General features: G+C 33.2%; 1 protein-coding gene across 1 annotated transcript in view; it reads left to right on the top strand.

Moving 5' to 3' along the window:
- Positions 1 to 22,763, top strand: part of Top3beta (DNA topoisomerase 3-beta) — a 100,371-nt gene that overhangs the window by 61,737 nt on the left and 15,871 nt on the right. Inside the window, exons 6-9 of the mRNA XM_072530078.1 lie at positions 290 to 513; positions 5,083 to 5,355; positions 6,037 to 6,254; positions 19,687 to 19,911. Of these exons, the coding sequence (XP_072386179.1) occupies positions 290 to 513; positions 5,083 to 5,355; positions 6,037 to 6,254; positions 19,687 to 19,911 (940 nt within the window). The remainder of the gene's footprint in view (positions 1 to 289; positions 514 to 5,082; positions 5,356 to 6,036; positions 6,255 to 19,686; positions 19,912 to 22,763) is intronic.

The raw sequence follows: 22,763 nt of genomic DNA, 5'->3' as shown, positions 1-22,763 counted from the left end.
CAAATAGATATATACGGAACAAGACGAAATTACATTTTCATCTTCTAAGTTTAGTTCATCGTTTTCAACTCCTCCTATGCACATGTATATCGTTTTCGTTGAGTTAATATTTAGTCTTCATTACTCGTTAACGCAATCGGATAAAACATCCTCGAATTACGCTTAACAAATTTCCGATTCAAGAATAGTGTAATTATTCACTACCATAATATTGCTAGAATTTAAAAATCCGAAATATTGTAAAAATAGTTTATATTTTTTGATAGTTATTATCTAATTTATTTTTAAGGTGACCATCCTCCTATAACTCCAATGAAATCAGCTTCGAGGAATGAATTGGACGGAGATTCTTGGAAACTGTACGATTATATCACTAGACATTTCATCGGAACTCTAGCCAAAGATTGTCGGTATCTCACAACCACAGCACTTATGACAATAAATAATGAAGAATTTTCCGTAACTGGAAAAGCTCTTACGGAACCTGGATTTACGACGGTGATGCCTTGGCAGGTACATTATTTTATTATGTTAAACTCTAGAATAAAAATACGCATGGCGAAGTTGATAAGATTTTCTAGGGTGTATGTTCCTTGAAGACGGGTGTAAATATTCGTTCAGTTTCCATCAATCAGTTTGATGGAAAACACAAATGAAGTGTAGAATGTTACACTGGCGATGACTTAAATCATTCAACCTACTGATTCAATTTATTTATAAAGGGTACACACCGTTAAGACAGGCAAAATGCTCTCACTCCCAGAATTCCATTTTTTTTTCATTTTTTACGTTCTGTGATTAAAAATAGGACTCAGCGCAATTTTAAACCGCCACCCACCTCCCCACACCATCTAACACCAAAGACGTCATTTTTTCATTTACATTTTTTTTTCGGTGTGTTGCAATAAATTTAAAAATTTCAAAAAATTCACACGCATAGCTGAGGCTTGTACAAAACCTGTGTATTTTGTATAGACCCATAGGTTGAGTCTACATAACCTAAAAATGCTTTTTTTTTTCGAAAAAAGCGTATAACTTTTGTTTGGAGATGGCTGCAGGTCTAGCTTTTTTTCTATTTTGTGCATTTAATCAAAAACTATATTTCTGATTTTTACCAGATTTTTCCGTCAGGTGCGATACCTTTAAAAACCCAAAAAAACTGTTTTTTTGTAGATTTTCTCCAGTTTATAGACTTAAAATAGATCAAATCAGGGTTTTTTATAGGTTATATATAATTTGAAGTAACTGGGTCATTTAGGATATTCAAAAATTGTGTGAAACACCTTTAAACCCCAAAAAACCCTGTTTTTTTTCAGGATTTTTTTGCGGGTTTAATCATATTTTTTGAGATCGATACAACTTCAATCAATTTTTTTTATTTTTTACGTTTTATGTGAATAAAAAATAAGACACAGCGCAATTTTAGTCCGCCACTCCGTCCCCCTAACCCCCAAAAACCTCATTTTTTAGTTTTTATTTATTTATTATTTTTTTTTTTTTCGTTGGGTTGCAATAAATTAAAAAATTTTAAAAAATTTACACGCATAGCTGAGGCTTTTACAAAAAATTTTTTTTCTGTTTGTTATAGACCCGTATGTTGAGTGCACATATCCGAAAAATACATTTTTTTTCGAAAAAAGCGTATAACTTTTCTTGGAGATGGCTGCAGGTCTAATTTTTTTTATTTTATCTATTTAATACAAAACTATATTTCTGATTTTTACCAGATTTTTCCGTTAGTTGTGCCACCTTTAAAAACCCAAAAAACTGGTTTCACATAGAACGTAAAACAATGAAAAAAAAATTAAGTTTGGGAGTAAGGGCATTTTGTCTATCTTAACTGGAGGTATCCTTTGGAAATGCTGAATCGCTTGGAAAGTTTAAAAAACTTAATTTAATATACTATAATTAAATTATTAAAACAGATGAGACGATTATAGCGAGAATACGATGGCTACTAAGGTGAAAGTAATTTCTTCCTTATCTAATTCCTGCACTGATCAATGAACTTTCCGTGTTTTCTCTAGTTTTTTTCTTTTTCTGAAAAATGGCTTGGGCAGAGCCAATTAGCCAGACTTGTTTCTCTATTTAGTAGTAATAATTTAATATTCGCCAGTTATTTAGTAAATGCATTTACTAATATATACTTATTTTATCTAAAATATATTTTTTTGGCACAAAGGGTGTAAGAGTACCTCCTTCGAGGAATTTAGGCTTGCAGAAGAATGATATGGAGTCATACAGTGTATGCTCTGGTATATATTTCTCATTTTCGCAGAAACAACAATACTTATTGCCTGACTTGTGTTGAGATGGTATCTTAGAGCATAGCGTCAAGTTGCACAACCTATAACTAGTTTAATATTTCTTTGCTTATTTCATGGTACTCCAGCCGTCAGAGATGAAAATACCACTGAACTTTGCTGAGAATGTCAATTTTGACACCCAAAAAAGATGCAAAAAAGTTTACCACTTTTACCCCTCGGCTTCTCCCTAAAACGCCTCTCCGTACGGGAGGAAAAACGGAAAAAATTGTTTTAAAAAAAATCTGTACGCTATAGAAAAAAATGTTCCAAATAAAAAATGTAGCTAAGATAATTTTGAATAAAAATGTTTATTAGCACTTTTTCGGTAGAATAAACCATTCTCTTAGAAACAACGCTAGAAGCGACAGGTGATTTTTAAAATCAGATACGCGCGCGAAGTCAATTTTAAATAAATTTTATATTAACCTTCGTCTTCCCGGGTGGGGCACAGCTGTACCCCAGATACACATTTTTTGTAATATTTTTGAAATTAGCGCCTGTTTCGTTTGGCTAATTTTATTTTGTGTCCATTAGGGTATTGCAAATAGTATCCTATTCATAAAATCAGTAACGATGTTTCAAATTAAAAACAAATAAATTATGATCGGCTTGGGGTACAGTCGTACCCCGCGTGGGAATCTGTGTCATCTGTATTATCGGTGGCTTTGCAAATTACTACCCGCATCTCGCAAGTCTAAGAACAGAACATCGAACGAAATAGATACCACAGATAAGGTGGTAAAGCAATACTCTGCTCGTAGGATATGCAACCGATGGCCAATGGCAGTGTTTGGCCAAATATTGGATATTTCTCACCTGAACGCTTACATCTTATGGTGTATCAAGTACCCGGATTCATCTAGAGAAAAAGATGATAGACGTAATTTTTTACTAAATCTAGGAGAAGCTTTAGTAAAAGAAAATATTACCAGGCCATATAATGAGGGAGTACGATTGAGTAACACGTTGAAGCAGTACATGCAAGATGCCGTTCCAGAGTTGGCGCTGGTCAAGATGCAAATGGAAGCAGCCTGTGAACGATCTTCAAGTGGACGTTGCTACTTATGTAGTCGAAATAAAGATCGTAAATCAAGGCAATTTTGTAAGCAGTGTAAAAATTTTGTATGTGCAGAACACAGGAACTGCAGGAAGTAATTTGCACCCGATGCCAAGAAACTTCAGACTAGTTTTCGGTCCTAAGATTTATTTTTTATTCCTACAGTTAATTTAATTAAATGATGAAAATTATTTTTTTGTTCGATATACCCTTTGATGTAATAAAAATGTGTTAATTTAAGATTTTATTTCATTTCCTTATAATAAAAATTAAATATACGCATTTTTTTCTCCGTGGTACAAATGAAACCCACATGGGACTCCACGTAATTTTACCGACGTGGGAGGACGAAGGTTAACTCGACTGTAAAAATTCGATATATTTTGATCCTATTGACAAAAATCAAAATGCGTTTTAAAGCTGAAGAGAGCAGCTTTTGTATGCAATTTTTGGATTTTGCCGCAAATGAAGGACAGTTTCTATAAATGTGTGAAATAAACGTTTAGCGATTTTTACCATTTTTTGCGATTCTCATGAGATCAATAATATTTATTACTTCTATTGATCGGAAACTATGGAATTTTTATTATTAGATGCCATTATTCAAAACATATAGCCTGAAATTTCGGTTTTGAGGTTTAGCAACAAGTGTGAGGCATTTGAAATATGCCTAAAAAACGGTAAATTTAAACTTTCACATTACAAACGATCTAAAACGTTGAAAACTGCTTCTTTTGATTACACAATACAAATTCCACCTAATACTCTTTTCGTGGAAACAGTTCCTGTGACATCTGATTGTTTGTGATGTGTATGTTTAAATTCATCGTTTTTTTGGGCATATTTCAGATGTCTCATCTTATCTTATCAAAAGATATCGAATTTTTACCGTCAAGTTGATACAAATTCTATTTAAAATTGTTTTCGCGCGCGTACCTTACATTAAAAATCACCGGTCGCTTCAAGAAGGGTTGTTCCTGAGAGAACGATTAATTCTACACAAAAAATACTAATAAAAATTTTTATTCAAAATTATCTTAGCTATATTATCTATTTTTTTCTACGGGGTACAGCTTCTTGGTAAAACGATTTTTTCCGTTTTTCCCCACCTACGAGTGGAGGTTTTAGCGGGAAGCCTTAGGGTAAAAGTGGTAAACTTTTTTGCATCATTTTTGAGCTCCCAAAATTGACATTCTCGGCAAAATTCAGCTTGTTCGTATGATTTTTAGAGGTCAAATCTCTGACGACTGGACTAAAGGCAATTTGAGATTTCAGGCAATGGGTTTACAACAAAGTTTTTTGGTGGTTTTGTAGTAAAATTGTAGTTAATTATGTTCCCAGTCAACAGCAAAGTTGTGTTCGTACAAAAGGCACGTAACTCTTCTTGCTCCTTATTTTGCAAGCTTCTCGGATTTGTCATTTCTGCCGCTCCTACTACGAGTACGACTTGATCACAACTTTGCCTTGAGTGGTGCTACTTTCTTAAGAGATTGTTGTAGTAAAAAACCAGTTTTAACTCGTAAAACACTTGGCTGTTTGAGAACATAGACCGTAGCCATACATATATCTCTATTATTTTGGCCACTGATATCTTCTTCTTCTTCAAGTGTCCTGTCCGCTACGAACATTGGCTAATAACATGGCAGTTCTGATCTTGCTTACCTCAGTTCTGAATGGTTTGACTGATATACCTATATGACTATACCTGTATTATTCTAGGCACTTGGTAAAAACGAAATACTTCCAGATTTGACGGCAAACGAATTAGTGCCAATCACTGAGGCCAAAATTACAGAACATCAAACTCAGCCTCCTGATTACTTAACTGAAGCTGAACTAATTACGTTGATGGAAAAGCATGGTATTGGTACCGATGCATCCATTCCAGTTCACATTAATAACATATGTCAAAGAAATTACGTTACAGTAATAAGTGGCAGGAAGCTAAAACCGACATCTCTTGGTATTGTGCTAGTTCATGGATATCAAAAGGTAAGTTGGTGAAATTGTTTTCATTATTTGGATATTAATATTCATATGAGGTTTCTAAACTACTAAACGCTATACTTTATTCGGTCGATGCTTATTTGTACTAACAATTTGGACACAAAAACTAAGTTGAATTAATACATTTGGCGCTTTAGACATGCGGAGAATTTCCTCTAAGAAACAAAGAATAAGCAGAACAAAAAACAGTGAAGGAAAATGAGAGGGAGGAAGGGAAGGTTTTTTAGCAGTTGGCAACATGTCTATTACTCTCTGACATTAGTGAAACTCAATTTGGTTTCAGAAATAACTTGGAAACTAAAAATGTACTATTTGCCACCAATGTACTAATACAAAGGTGCTTGATAAAGTAAAGCATGATCAACTAATAAAAATATTAGAGAATAAGAATATCGATATCAACTATAGAAGAATAATAAAGGAAATTTACTGAGACCAAAGAACAACTATTCATGTATACAGGGAAATTACAGCAAAATACAGGGAATTGTTAAAGCATAGATTGGAAACTAAAATAAAAACCGTTGATATCAACAATCCAGCAATTTTTCAACAAAATTTGGTTCCATACATTGTAAGTATAATTTGCTTTATAAAACCCAGTCTGTTCAGTCATTTATTGAGGAATAATTTGTCTCAAAAATATTAAGAACTTTATATTTGTAGATAGACGGCGAACTAGTACTTCCCACCATGAGATCAGCCGTAGAAGAACAGCTAAATTTAATAGCTGTAGGTAAAGCAAATTTCCACGATGTTCTTAAACATACTGTTGAAATATTTAAACTCAAATTTCAATATTTTGTCAAAAATATCGATTGTATGGACCAACTATTCGAAGTAACATTTTCACCCTTAAGTGCATCAGGGAAGGCACACTCAAGGTATTGTTTTTGTATTATTTTTGACTTTAATATTAATTTCTTTTCACTTAATATACAGAATTAGTTTATGTTATAAAATATATATATATATATATATATATATATATATATATATATATATATATATATATATATAACTGTTTTGGATGGGTTGGAGTCAATAAAAGGGCTATTGGTTAACTATTTTTTTAATCTCGAGCTTTTAATTGTGTTTACAATTATTATCAAGAGCTAAAAATAAAAAAGACAAAATATCTTACAAGGTTGAACTAGAAAGAAAAAACAATTTTTGTTAACTTACCAAATAAAAATTAGTTTAGTAAATAAAAATTGCTGCGAATACATCTTAAAAATAATTAATATTAAAATGTCTTAATCTAATAAATGCTTCTCTGAAAAATTTTTATAATTTTGAAAACATTTTTTTAATACAAAAATAATTGAATTTATAAATAAGTTAAAATAGCAACCAATTACAAATAAACCTCAATGTCATAAATGCCAACATAAAATTTTTATTTTTGACAATTATATTGCCAAAAGTAAAATTTCGTTTAAACATTCTTTTTTGTTTAGTAACAAAAAAGAAGAAGATTTATTCACCGTTGACAGATGTCTGAAAAAATGTAACAGATATATGGAGAATTAAATATGACATTTTACAAGTTTTATATATAAATCATAAAGAAAGAATATAATTATAAATTTTGCTTAGATTTTGAATTTCTGATCTTTTGTTTAAATTATTATCACTTTTGCTAATACAAACCATTTCCAAATAAGTCCTTTTAAATTTATTACTTTCACTACATAAAATTTTAATGTTATCAAAATTCATAATATGGTCTTTATCGATTACATGCTCTGCCAAAGCACAAGATGGTTTTTTAATTCTGCAATCACTTTTGTGAGAAATAATGCGATTTGAAAGATTTCTTCCGGTCTCACCAACATATTCAGCCTCACACTGAGTACAACTAATGCTGTATACTAAATTCGTTTTTTCAAATTTGTCTATAGGATATTTAGTTTTGGAATATATTGATGAAATAGTTTTGATGTTCTTTGTTGCTATTTTTATATTGTCAATAACCTTTAGTGTTTGTATTAATTTAGGTGTTAATGATGGTATAAAAGGTAGTGAATGATAATAGATGTTCTGATTGTTAGATACAATGTTTTGAGATTTAGCAAAAAATGGTGTTTATTAAAAAAAAGTTATTTATATTACCAATATTAGAAAAAAGCATCCTATGTAGCATATCTGGAGGATAAGAGTTTTCAATTAGAATATTTTTTAATAATTGAAGATCTTCTTGTATATAATCTGGATGAGAAAGTTTTAGAACACGTTCTTTTAATCATGTTATAAGGTTCATTTTGATCTTATTTGGATGATGAGAGTAATAGCTTATAAATCTATTACTACATATGGGTTTTCTGAACCATTCTGAATTGTAAATTGTATATGTTGATTATGACTGTTGAAAATGTTGACTGTTTCATGAATTTTGTGTTTAGGAAGTGCCAAAACTAAATCATCTACATATCTTTTAATAAAAGGAATGAAAAAAGTGGAATTACTGATACAATCACTGATAACATCATCCATGACATAACTACTTAGAATGGGTGAAAGACTAGATCCCATAGGACTACCAAAAATTTGTTTATAAAAGACACCATTAAATATAAAAATATTAGAATCAAAAACAAAGTTGATAAGTGTTTTGAAATGTAATAAGTCAATATTAGTGTGTTGCGAAATCTCATTCCAATGTTTTTCAACACTACTTATGATTCAATCTAAAGGCAAATTAGTAAAAAGAGATGTTACATCAAAACTAACTAAAACATAATTTTGTGGTAATTGGAAATTATTAATGAAAGAACTAAAATCAAATGAATCTTTAATGTAAAAATTGTTATTTAAATTATAAGCATTAGTTAAGATGTCAGTGAGGAGCTGTGCTATTGGTCCATTAGGAGGGCATAAAGATGAAACAATTGGTCTCATAGATAAAGTTGGTTTATGTTAAACATATATATATATATATATATATATATATATATATATATATATATATATATATATATATGGTCGTTAGCAATAAACAGTTTTTTAATTTTTATCTAAGGGAATTAATTAATGATAATGCGCCATAACACCTTAGTGCTTACTGTTTGCGTCTACCGGGTGATCAACTTTTGTGAAAAAGTTCGTTATACAGTACGTCAATATACAGTACGTAAGTTTTGCTCCGACACCTTAGCCTTAGACTCCTAGACAAAAAACGAGAAAATGAGAACCATTTAGTAACACTAACACATAACAACGCAAGGGATATGTGTCTCCGTCCGTATGTGTCGATTTTTGTTTTGCTTTTTTCGAAAGTAGTCGTCTGGATAAAGCTGCTGCTTCTTTTTGTAAGCGTGCTTTTTCCATACTTTCGTTACACTAACATTGTTAACATCTAACTCTCTAGCAACGTTTCTACTTGAAGGTGTTGAATCTACCTAGATTGTTGTACAAATTTGTCATCAACAGCATCAGTAGCTCGACAACCCTTTCTGGGTCCTGGCTTGTTCTAGGATTTTCCGCCATTCTCTTCTGTTCTTTGCTTTGTTTTTCCAGTTGGTAATCTTAAGTGTTTTCAGATCTTGTTCCACTTGTTCCATGTATCTAAGTTTGGGTCTTCCCTTTGACCTTCTCCCTACTGGTGTTTACCTCATTATATGTTTTGGTGTTTCAGTCTCCAACATCCGTTCAACATGGCCCATCCAGCGCAGACGTCTTTCTGGTGACACTTCTTGAGCGTGACATTTTCTGCAATTTTTGAGGCAATAACAACTACTTTTAAAATTTTTAACAATATTATGAACTGAATGTACGCAAGGAATTGGTCTCCCCTCAAAAACACAGAAAATAAATCTACACACTGTTGTCCAGAATTACCACCATAAAACCATTTGATTAATTACTATTTAAATGGGAATAAGCCACAATTAAAGGTTAAAATACGTTTATTGACGTTTCAATTTCCACTTCGGAAATCGTTCTCAAAATACAAACGTTATTTTGTATTTTTTAAATTAAATTAAATCGTTTGTATTTTGAGAACGATTTCCGAAGTGGAAATTGAAACGTCAATAAACGTATTTTAACCTTTAATTGTGGCTTATTCCCATTTAAATAGTAATTAATTTAAAATGCCACAAGAAAATAGCTTCAGAACAATATTAAGAAACCGTTTTATTATTTGAACCTTTTCTGCGGGCGTATAAACAGATATGTTGTTTACAAAAATAGATTAAAAATCTACGCTCTTATTGCTTTAAACAACGACTGTATAATAACAAATTATTAGCGACGTGGCAACGGAGGTTCGTGGAAAGTCGACGGGGCGCAGTGTTTATACCATTTATAGTGTGTATATCTAAAATTTCACGTACGGTATCTATTGTTATAGTGGATGACAAAAAACGTTATTTATAAAAATAGGACATATCTGAAAGCTTCACATTTATTTTACATCACCATGATAAACTAAAGTCAATGTAGTTTAATTTGTCTTAAGTATTTTCTGTGTCTATACTGAATAGTTTCGGAGATATTTTACATTGTATTGGAAAAATAAGTATCTCATGAATTAAATTTATTATTTTTCTTTACTTTATTTTTTAAAGAAACACAAAAAAATTAAATAAAGAAATTGTTATTGTCACTAGAGAAGGCGTTTGAAATGAGTTCATCATCATCATTATCAGTAGCTCGACAACCCTTTCTGGGTCCTGGCTTGTTCTAGGATTTTCCGCCATTCTGTTCTGTTCCTTGCTTTGTTTTTCCAGTTGGTAATCTTAAGTGTTTTCAGATCTTGTTCCACTTGTTCCATGTATCTGAGTTTGGGTCTTCCCTTTGACCTTCTTCCTACTGGTGTTTGCCTCATAATATGTTTTGGTGTTTCAGTCTTCAACATTCGTTCAACATGGCCCATCCAGCGCAGACGTCCGATCTTTATGGATGTTATGATCTCGGGTTCATTGTATGCTGTGTATAGTTCAAATGAGTTCATATGTCATTAAAATCAAAGTTGTTATCAAGGTATGTTTCACACATGAACAATTCAGTTTTAAATTGAATGTAAAATTGTTTTGACACTGCTTGAATTTTAATTAGTTTATAACTAGGTGAAGCAATGAAGCAGTAATTAGCCCAAAACCGACCAAATTTTTGTTGTTGAATGGATCTCAATGAAATTTGTTGCAATCGATTCATAAAAGTGTCAGGAAATTTTGTGTATAAAAATGATGATGTGCAAATATAAACTGCATTAATGAACAAGGAAAATACATTTTCCAAAGTAAATTTCGATGTAACGAAAAATTATAAATTTGTAATTCAGAAATAAGTTCAATATTACTACTTTTTGTGATCACTAAACATGAATATCATGACAGCGATGGTCTCCGAGGCACCTGTGTACCTGGGCCTTTATAATATTTAAATTATTTAAATTAGATTGACTTATTCCTTATTATTGATGGGACCACATCTTGTTTATTGGAGAGGTTGATTAATATATTAAACTTGATGTGATGTATGTATTTATTGGTTATTTAAAGGAATAGCGTATCGATAGCATTACTTATTTATATTAGTTCGTGTTCACTTTAGGAATACCGAATAGGCTGAAATACAAGTATTGGAAGAAATGACTGAACTTTACTTCTTATATTAAGTATTTTATGTTTCTGATTATATATGATTGGTTATTAGGTCAAATAATGTTTATACAAAAGTGCTGAGTATACAAGGCTAGAATTGTAACAAAAGTATTATGAAACAAGCCACACTGTACTTATATAATACGCATGTTATAGTTTCTAATTGTTCTAATTTAAGTAGTACGTAATTAATAATAAATATTCTTTCGGGATTTTTATGAATTAATTAATTATATCAAAATCTTTATCTCAGTACACCTTGCCTCCTGGAATTTTGTGAAAATTCGATACAATATCAGAGCAAACTCGCTACTCAGGGGTTTTTAGGATTGTTGATCATTAAAATTATGTCGGTGATGTGGTGTGAGGTACCTGTATCCGGGAAGGACTTTGCTTCCTAGAGTTTTATGGAAATTTGATACACAATCAGTCTCCAATGCACTCCTATGTATAAACTTGAGGAGACGAGGTCCACCTATGCACCAGGTACCTCGAAGACCATCGCCGACATTATATAAGTGTTCAGCGACACCAAAAACTACCGAGTAACGAGTTTACAGTGGTTTTCTATTGAATTTACACAAAACTTCCTGTGCACCAGGTGTCTCGTACACCATCACCCTCATGATATTAGTGTTCAGCGGCCCCAAAAATCACCGAGTGATGAGTTTTCACTGATTTTATATCGAATTTAAACAAAACTTCAGGAGACGAGGCCAGTCCTGATCACCAGGTGCCCCGTTCCCCATCGCAGACATGATATTAGTGTTCAGCGGCCCCAAAAACCACCGAGTGATGAGTTTTCACTGATTTTATATCGAATTTAAACAAAACTTCAGGAGACGAGGCCAGTCCTAATCACCAGGTGCCCCGTTGCCCATCGCAGACATGATATTAGTGTTTAATATTCCCAAAAACCTTTAAGTGACGAGTTTATACTAATTTTGTATTGAATTTACAGAAAACTCTAGGAGACGAGCCCCTTTCTGGGCACCAGGTGCCAACACACCATCTACGACATGATATTACTGTCGAGTGACCCCAAAAACCTCCGAGTAGTATCTGTATCTCTAGAGTAGAGAGGGCGAGTTAAGTTTCACACCACTTAGGCCACAATTGACCCATTGTGCATCCTCCCAGGGAGCTGTCACCCTTAGCTCATTGTCCATCCTGCCATTTCTAGGAAGGTGGACAAGTCACCAGGAGACATCTCTTCAGCTTTCGTCTTTTTGTTCACACTTCCTACATAGAGGTGTGTCTGCTAGCCCCAGTGTGTGGAGGTGTTTGCTTAGTTGACAACGACGAGTTAAAAAACCAACTGCAAAACGTAGATTTTTCCTGGTCATTCCCAAGTACTTCTTTGATGTTGACTCCTCAAGGTTACTTAGTGTTACCCTGGCAAGTTTACATCCTTTCCCTTCTTCCCATCTTTTTACGGTTTGAGTATGGGAGTGACATTTGACAATTTCCGCGATTGTTGTAGTTGACCAACCAAAAAGATCCCCAGGTCCTAAGAGTCTTAGGCCTGCCGCCTTCCTAGATAATTGGTCAGCAATGCGGTTGCCTTTATTCCTATTGTGTCCTTTAACCCACCTCAGGATGATGGTATTACCATCCGAAGCTTGAGTTAGTGACTCGTGACACTCCATTACTAAACCTGATTTGACACGTGGTCTATTCAAGGTTAATAGCGCTTGTCTGCTATCTGTGCAGATCATTATAGTTTTCCCTGCTATACCTTTTTGGGTTATCTCTTTTGCGGCTATGGAGATATCAGTCAGTTCTGTCTGAACTACGGTGGCATTTTTGCCCATACCTCACTTTATTCTTAGGTTCAGTGATCTGGAGTATATCCCGCATCCTGAGCCTTCTTTCATTTTGGAGCCATCGGTGTATATGCAATAGGCATTTGCCACGTTTGTCTCCATACACTGTCTTGTTTCAATTTTGTAGGGTTTGTTAAAGACAAACTTTGGTTCAATTGAGTCGCAGCCTGCCTGTTCCAGTGGTAACGCATCCAGCTCTCCCCGCCAGAAATGAGTTCTCAATTGTCCCATTCCTACATCAAGGTTTGCACCAGCTGAGCGCAGTCGCATCATTGCCACTAGCGCCGCCTCTTTGACATATATATCTAGAGGCGTGATGCCAATGATCAACTCCATTGCAGCAGTTGGTGTTGTTTTCATGGCACCTGTTATATTTATGCAAGCCATCCGCTGAATATGGTTTAGTTTGTTAATCGCTGTTGCCTGAAGCACTTTTGGTACCCAAGCAATAGCTCCGTAAGTTAGCATTGGCCTAATGACAGCGGTGTAGACCCAGGCGATTACCCTGGGCGTGAGGCCCTAGGTGCGTCCGACCGTTCGTCGGCACTGCTCATAGGCAATATATGCTCTTTTAGCTCTACCATCTAAGTGTGAGTTCCATGTTAACTTCCTGTCAAGGGTAATACCAAGGTACTTCACCTCGTCTGAAAAATTTAGACTGTAGTTTAGAATCCTTGGGGGTATTAAGCCCGTGATTCTTCTTTTCCTGGTAAAGAGGACCATCTCTGTTTTCTTAGGATTTATAGATAATGAGTGTTCCTTGCACCATGTTTCTATCAGTCGAAGAGCAACTTGTGATCTCTCACATAGTGTGCTCTCAAACTTACCGCTTTGCAGAACAGCAATATCGTCTGCATAGGCTATTGTGTAGAAACCGTTGCTGCTGAGTTGGTCAACCAGGGTATCTAGAACTATGTTCCAGAGTAGTGGTGATAGCACCCCTCCCTGTGGACACCTCCTCGTAACCATGCCTCTAACAGAAACGTCTTTTACATTTATGTAGAAGTCTACATTTATGTAGAAGAGACTACCTCCGAGTAGTAATAATGAATTCATTTCCGTCAATTATTTCCGAATTACAAATTTATCATTTTTTGTTTTTCCTTGTTCAATAATGCAATTTTCGTTTACACGTCATCATTGTTGTTCACAAAATTTCCAGGCACTCTAACGAATCGAATGCAATAAGTTTCATTGAGATCCAGCCAAGTGCAAACATTTGGTAGGTTTATTGCTTCATGGCCCCACCTAAATAAGAGTTCCTTCAGCCGAATAAGAGAAGCTAACAGCTACCTCCTATTTTGTTAAACCACTTTTTGGTATCTCTTATCCTATAATAACTGATATAATGTAATAAAAGTCCATCACCCTCTATGTCTATAGGTACTATTTTAAAGGTTTTTATTGGAAGGAAACTTTTTTTACTTTAGTTTTGATATAATAGACAAGTGACGCAATAACTCATACCGAAACGATTTCACGCATAATAATTTATGTATAAAAAAAGTTTTCATTTACCTATTGTACGTTATCTAAAGTATTTACACATGAAATGTATAATATACAATTATAATTTATTGTTTATGTACAACTTTAGTTTAGATAACAAAAGCACACGTAAACTTTATTCCTGGAGGCGAACACAAAAATTATATACAGATTAGAAAACATACATTATCTGCGATAGCATACGAATATATTAAAATCTCTATAAAAACGAATCAAGGTAACGCCATGTAAGGCGCTGGTTTCTAAGCTTTTCAAATAGCTTACAAGTTGACGAGGTTAGGGATATTGGTCTATAGGGTTTGGGATCTATGTTTGGTTTTTGAGGTTTAGGGATCGGGATAACATATGTATGATTATGAACAAGACTTTGGAAAGTAGTGAAAGCATTTGGTACAAAACATTAAGTAGGTATAATCTAGCGTTTGTTTGAAGAATTGAAGAGTTCATGTAGGCATCCGTGTTCTCTGCGTTTAGTATCTCCTTCCTTTCATTTTTAAATTTATATTAAAGACAACTTGAGAGTAGTTGTTAGTGCTGGAATTTTGTTCTTAAAGGTCAGCAACAGTTTCTGTGATTCTGTTAAGGTTGTGTGAATTGATTTGTCATCATGTTTAAAAACTAATTTGGGCGTTATCACTGTTTTCCAGATAGTTGACCAATGTTTCCCCATATTGCAGACAGGGGGGTGGAGTTGTTGACGGATGCCAATAATCTTATAGCTAGATTCAGCTCTTAATTTTTTATATTCTATTTGATTTTGTATAGTAGGGCATCGTCTGAATTTGTTGAAAGCCCGCTTGTATTTTTTTTGGCTTCCTCAAATTTGTCATCCCACCACGGTACTGGCGTGTGAGTTTTTAGAGTTTTGATTTTTCCGACTGCTTTGTGCCCTGTTTCCAATAATAGCTCCCCAGAGAACTGTACATAATTTACTGAGTCCAATTTGCCTGGTCCAATTTCCATTTTGAGAAAGGAGTTGTTGAGGCAGTTTTGAAAGGATGAGTTATAAGGAGAGGAAAGTGATCACTATCGTACAAGTAGGGGTGGATTTCCCAATTTAAAGATGTTTGTAGGAGCGGATCGTACATGCTTAGGCTTCTCCTGTTTGTATATTATATCTTGTAGGTTTCCCTGTATTCAAGATGTTTTAATTGTTATTGTCAAGTAATTAGTCTAGCATTTTTCTTTTTAATGATCGCAATTTGGATCCCCAGTAGGGGCTATGACTATTAAAATCTCTTAAGAGTATACGGGGAGATGGGATCTGTTGAAGTAGTTCATCAATTACGGCGGTTGAAAAATTCACTAGGTGGAATATAAATGTTGCATATTGAGATTTTTGTATCACTATTAATAGTGATTGCAACAGCTTATAAGGATGCATGGTCGGAGGTTGAATTGTTAATTCCCTCCTATTTGTGAATGAAACAAGTGTTGCTTTATCAGGATTTCCTGAAAGTCCTTTCGAACATTAGGTAGGTTAAGGCAACTTGCATCCAACCAGCAATAATACTATCAACCACTGTTCACCACAGTAGAGGCGATAAGACTCCTACTTGTTAGGTAGATAATTATTTTCCCAGTATTGAGCATGGATTGAATCCATTTGATGATGGAGGTGGTATACCTTTTTCTGTTGCGACAGCTTTAATAGACTTCAGTGAGCTGTTATCAAATACCCCCTCTATGTCTATGAGAGCACATAGTGCCACTTCTATTAGCAAGATGGCGTTTTTAAGATCTTTAACAAGACAAAGCAGGTCATATATGGTGGATTTGACTGGTTGACAGTCAGATTGTTCTTCTTCACGCGGTACACTCTGGTCAAGTATTCATTTCTTATGTATGTATTTAGTATTTTTCCATACTTTTTAGAAGAAATGAAGCTAGCCTAATAGGTGTATATCCGGATTTAGTTTCTGTGGAAGGCATTATCCAATGTTTGGAACAAATTTCCAGATAGTACAGATATATTCTCTGGTATTTTGAGGTATATGTTTTGTATTATTTGTTATTTCCTGACCGTGAATTTTTAATTAGAAACTTTTTAATTCCTGGGTTTGTCAGTCTGTTGTAAATAAAACAATTGATTGTTGCTCAAACGTTTCGGCTATTTTCCATTTTGTAAATGTTTAAAAGTGATTATTGAATTAACAGACTAACCACCCAAGAATATTAAATGTTTTATATACTTTAATAACTGTTTATTGGATTTTACCATAAAGAGACTAATTTACGTTTTATGATATAGTTTTGATAAAGATATGGAATACCTGTCGAAATGTCAACTTATGAATAAATAAAAAACTTTAAATAATATCTAGTTTTAAGTGACCCTATTCCCAAGAAAGATTTTTAAAATGTATTTGTATATTTTTTGTATATATATATATGTATATATATATATATTGATATGATATAGGAGAAAGAAAAATAGTGATTAAAAATAATTTATAAGTTATATACTAGATAATATTAGATATAAAAAGTATTTGGTTATTTTAATAAGTTATATACTAGAGAATTTTATAAAAATTATTTATGTGAGGGCATTTTTAAGAAATTAGCATATAATAAGTGTAAGAAGTTTTTTTTTTTTTTTTTTAATAATTATAATATTGTAAATATATTTAAGTGAGCCATGTGCATAGGCAACTAACTATACAGTAAGTGACAGACAGAAATTAATAATTTTTACGAATATAAAGTGGGGTTATAATAATATGTTGTTTAAAATGTGTAGTTTATTAAATTAGAGTTTTAGTTACATATTTAAGTGTATATTCTGACCTGAAAAGCCTAAATGTCAACAAAATTCTCAATAGAAAATTAAAGAATTTTCCAGAATACAGAATATAACCTTTGTTTTACGGTAGAACGTTCTCGAATAATGGTTATGTCTGTGGATCGAACATATACTTTTTCGAGAACATTCATATAGAGGAAATAGAACAATATCGAACAGGATTTCTTACCAGATGGTTCTGGAAGATTGAAAAGGTATAAATACTCGGTGATTTGGATTCAAGATGGCCAGTTTAGTATGAAAGTTAGTTAGAATTAGCATGAAATAAGCCATTCAGTTAGTAAGAAGAAGTCAGATCAATTATAGTCAGTCAGAAGGTCCAATTGTTCAATATAGTGAGTTAAATGAAGATTAAGAAACAGTATAAAGAAAATATTATTGAAGATTAAAAATTATGTTATGTATAAATGGTGATTGGATAATGGAAGAAGTATTAATTGAATATTAAAATTATATAATATATTTAGTGATTGGATATTGGTATATTGAAAAGAAGAATAAATATAAATGCTGTTTGCTGGTTTGCTTGGTGGTTTATAAATGCTTAAGAAGAAATATATTTTAAATTGGTGGAAGCTGATAATTGGAAAAAGTAATTTCACAAAAACAAGGATAACCGAAGCACGAAGACATTGAGTGGTGATTAGAATCTATATAGTGGAAAACAGTTCATTTAGGCATTCAGTGACAGAAAGGTACAAAATTTTGTTAATATAATTTAGTTAGTGTCATAACAATTTCAATTTTGAAGATAGTTTGTTTAAATTTTACATTGTCTATAGAATTTAATTAGTTTCATAAGAATTTCAATTTAAAGATAGTTTATTTTAAATTACCATTGGCTAGGTTAGATATATATGTGTGTTTCATAATAGATATAATAAAGATAATTTAAAAAGTGCTTACAAACTAATTCTTTGAGAACCGCGATAAAAACCCTATATATATATATATATATATATATATATATATATATATATATATATATATATATATATATATATATATATATATATATATATATATATATACTCAGTGACATTAGAAGTGTTACACCCAGAAGGAATAATTTCTTGAACTTAATTTTTTGGCAACATGGTAGATTTACATCAAGAATGAAACGATAACGTTGTCACGAATTTTTAATAACAAGTAACCAAAAAAAAATTAATAATGTCTTTGGCGACCCCGTAGCTGAATACACTCCTGTATACGTCTAGGCATTGACAAAATGAGATGATCGATGTCTGCCTGTGGCTCCTCCTCGTTCCAAGCAACTTGAATTTAATGTATTAACTGTGCCAGAGTCTGTGGAAGATGGTACAAAGTGGACAGTCTCCTTCCCGTCATATCCCATACATGTTCGATAGGATTCAAATCCGGAACACGGGGCGGCCACGGCAAAACATTAACTCCAGCTTCTTATAGAAAGTTCATAGTTTTACGGGCAATATGGGGACGCGCGTTGTCTTGCTGAAAAAGGACGTCTCGACGGCCGTCGAGATAAGGCAATAGAGTGGTTTGTAAGATGTCATCAACACAACGCGCAACTGTCATATTGCCTCGAATAAACACGGGTAGTGATGGACTACCATAGGCAATAGCCCCCCAAACCATTACTCCAACTGTTCTGTGTACATGCCTCTCAACAGCAAACCCGATATCCCGTCGCTCTCCACGGTGGCGTCTTATCATCCTACGACCATCATGCATTCCTAAACAGAATCGTGATTCATCACTGAATGCTACATTACGCCATTCTGCCACCAAATGCTGTCATTCTCTGCACCAATTCAAACGTTGATGACAGCGGTCCGCAGTCAAAGGAACCACTAGTCGTGCGCGGAATTAAACCAGTCCAAAGGCTCGAATATGACGGTATAGTCTACGCATACTAACAGGTCTACCTGCTACTTAAAACCATTAGTCAGCAATTTGACGCGTAGTAGCAAAACGGTCTCGCAGAGCCAGTAATCTAAAGTGCCTATCTTGACGCTCTGTGGTACGCTTTGGTTGACCAGTTGATCTTCTTTGTGTTCCTCTACCTTCGTTTGTCCACACACGACAGACACGCATAACCGTCATTGCCGTACAATTAACGCGATGGCCAATTTCGCGATTCGAAAAACTCATATCTCTATACGCAATAATTCTCCCCTGTCAAAATCACTAACTGGTGGTAATTTTACTGTCTTCGAACTCGAGGCATTTTCTTGCACTGAATACAATTAGACAAGAATAATAACTAAAAATTTCTATACGAACCGGTTTTTACAAATCGGTCTCTTCACAAAAAAGTTGAAAGATAAAACTTTTTTTTACAAAAAGTAGAAAAGATAAAACATTGGTATTGTTATCATAACATGTTTTAAATGTAGTCATTCTGTTGCCAAAAAATTAAGTTCAAGAAATAATTCCTTCTGGGTGTAACACTTCTAATGTCACTGAGTATATATATATATATATATATATATATATATATATATATATATATATATATATATATATATATATATATACATAATGGTTCCCTATTGGTTAAAGTATAAATACAGTCCTGTTCTAGATGCGGTAAATGTCGAAGATACATGAAATACATTCAGGCAAAACCGGCGAGGTTGCACTGTCCACAATGCGATGAAACTTACAGTCTTCCCCAAAATGGAACTATTAAATTATTTAAGGAATTGAAGTGTCCACTGGATGATTTTGAGTTATTATGTTGGACCATGGGGAACAAGGGAAAGAGCTTCGTATTTTGCCCTTACTGTTATAATAATCCTCCGTTTAAGTAAGTACATATATCAGAATACATTTCGTTTTTGATCAATTTCACAGATGTTTTTTTTATTCCACTTAAAAAAAAAAGGATCAAATCAGTAAAGAACATATAAAATTTGTTATAAAATTTGTATATGTTAAAAATATGCATCAGAGCTACTTACGTACAGATGTTTTATAACAATCATGCAACATAATATAAACTGGTTATAAGAACCGACAATGCCACTGTTTATGTAAAACTTATGTGATTTTGAATAAATTAGCAATTGATTAAAAATAAAAAGGTATACATGTAAATAAAATAAAAAGTCATAAATGCTATCTTGTACAAGGAAAAGCACTTACTCTTTGAGTATGGTGTATGGCAGCTTATGACAAAAGGTTCGGCGGTGCGATGCTGTCCATAGAAGGGTCATCTTCGGCACTAAACCATACTAGCTTTCCTACTGTAGACCATACTCAAAGGGTAAGTGCTTTTCGCAGCGGCAGCCGGCCAGGTGAAGTAGGTGAAGGTGAGGTTCACCAAAAAAATATAATTAAATTGAGACAAATAAATAAAAAATTAAAGCAACATTATTATATCTAAATTCTGAAATAAATTATTTATTCTCTTTTAATTAATCTAAAAATTAAAAAAGACAACTAGCTTTATTAGCAGTACGTACTTGACGGTCAAGTCCTGACCTGTGTCACTAGCCGTGTAGGATTCAGGAATTGGTGAATATAATTTTTGAAATGCGAAATCCATCTGCACAAGCGTTCACGGTTGCCATGGCAACGTGACGTCAGCCTATCCTTAGTGATAGCTGAGAAAACTGGTGAGTGAAGTTCCGTCTAAAAATACTTTATCCGTCTTCACCCATTGTTGGATGTGTATTTGGTATTACTACTTTTCGGAAATTTCTCTCAGCGACAATATTTTGAAATTTAGTCTATTATATACATATTTTTTATATAGTATAGTGTATAGTATAGTATTTATTAGTTTAGTTTAGTCACAGTATTAATTTTATTTGTTTAGTGCACTTTATTAATACATTTCTCTGTGGTTTGTTTCGGATTTCGGATATAAAGTGTTCTTGTGGATGTCGTTTGGACAAAAATAATTTTAGACAGACATGAATCCAATTAATGACTTCTTCTTCTTCTTCCTATGCCGTCTCCATTAATGGAGGTTGGCGACGACATTTCTAAAAGTTTCTCTGTCTTTTGCAACGTAGAATAATTCGTCTACAGTCATGTTTGTCCAGTCTTGCATTATGACCTACATGATGACCTGCAAAAGACTATATTAAATGGTGGCTAAATTAATGACTTGGTGTGTAATATATTAGAGACTCCGTTTAGGCATTGGAAAAATGAAGATAAAAGGGATGTTCTTTTACATGGTCGACCAACGAGTATTTTAAACATCTGCGTCTGATCCAGAGTGGTCGGCTGCAATCAGCATCTGACTCAGGGTGGGCGGAACTCACCAACCCGTTTTAGCAGGCGTGGTGTTTTAATCGCCAAAAAACCCCCAATGAAATGTCAAGGTTCAGAACTAAAATACCCCAGGCAAGCAGAACGAATCGTATCTAGTATAAGTGCCCTAAAAAACTGTTTTCAAGTTATTAGGGCCCTAAACTCTATACATTTTTTTAACGAATTTTTAATGAGATTTTGGCGCGAAGTAGGTACCAAAACTCCTTTTGGCTCCGGCAAGCTGTCCTCATCTTCACCACTTTTTTAGGCCTCGAGCCGCCGCTGGCCTTTCGTTGTACAAGAAGTTTTACATAAACATTTGGCCACTTCGACCGTATAGTAATAAATAATTATAACTTTTGTTTTTAATGATTTAATAAGTTTTGTCTCATTTTAATTCGTTATTTGAAATCGGTCCTTCGACAATATACATTTTTTGCATTTTAACTTAATTTACATAATTGAATTTGATCATATTACGTCCAATTTTTTAAATTGTTTTCTCCCTTTTACAATTTTTAATACAACCACTTTTAATATCATTATTTTATTACCTATATAAATATTTTGATATTTTCTCAACTGATTACTTTTATTATTTATTAAAATTGTATTGCATTTTTGTGTTAATTGATTTTTGGGAATTATGTTTATTCAACTTTTATCATACTTTTCAACTCAGTTCTTTTGTTCTACTATCATTACTTCATTTTATTATCAATAATTTCACTTGCTTGCGATTGATTTTGTTTAAAACCAAATAGCGCCTTCTCTTCTTTAAATCTAGATCATTTCTACTGTGTTGATTTGTTTAATTTCTGTTTGCATTGTCTTCTTTTTTGTTATTATTTTAATGATTAAACCAGTGACCCCAATAAAAAAATTGATGATGCATTATTTATATCTGCCAAAAAATAAAGACTCATTTTTCATACCATGAAAATATGAAAAGTACAATTTCAAAGTCTTCTCCCAAAGTTTTCTCCAAAACTCTTCGAGATTACTCAGATTTGATATACTACTTGCAACAAACCACAAATCAAAAAAAAAATTGTGTGAAGTTTTGTTTTTTGAATATGTATATACTAATAAGTAGTTGCTCACAGTAAAAATATCAAAAAGAATGTGTTGCTGATAAATGTGCTAGTAATAATCGATAACGGATAAGAACTCAAGGGTTCTTGAAAGGTCCTCCAAAAAAATATTCTTCCTCTTTCTTTTTATGTAAACACGATTCTGTCTGTTTTTCAATGTGTCTTCAGTAAGTTGTTGTTCGTTTTTTTCGATCGTTTTCGAGGTCTTCATATTGGGGATCCGTGTCCCGGCATATTTACTACTCTATTTGTTGTCATTCTCCTTATATTATCGATCCATTCTACTCTTCTATTTCTTACC

This window comes from Diabrotica undecimpunctata, chromosome 4 (assembly GCF_040954645.1).
Source record: "Diabrotica undecimpunctata isolate CICGRU chromosome 4, icDiaUnde3, whole genome shotgun sequence".
Classification (NCBI taxonomy): domain Eukaryota; kingdom Metazoa; phylum Arthropoda; class Insecta; order Coleoptera; family Chrysomelidae; genus Diabrotica; species Diabrotica undecimpunctata.
This window is presented reverse-complemented; position numbering and strand designations above follow the sequence as displayed.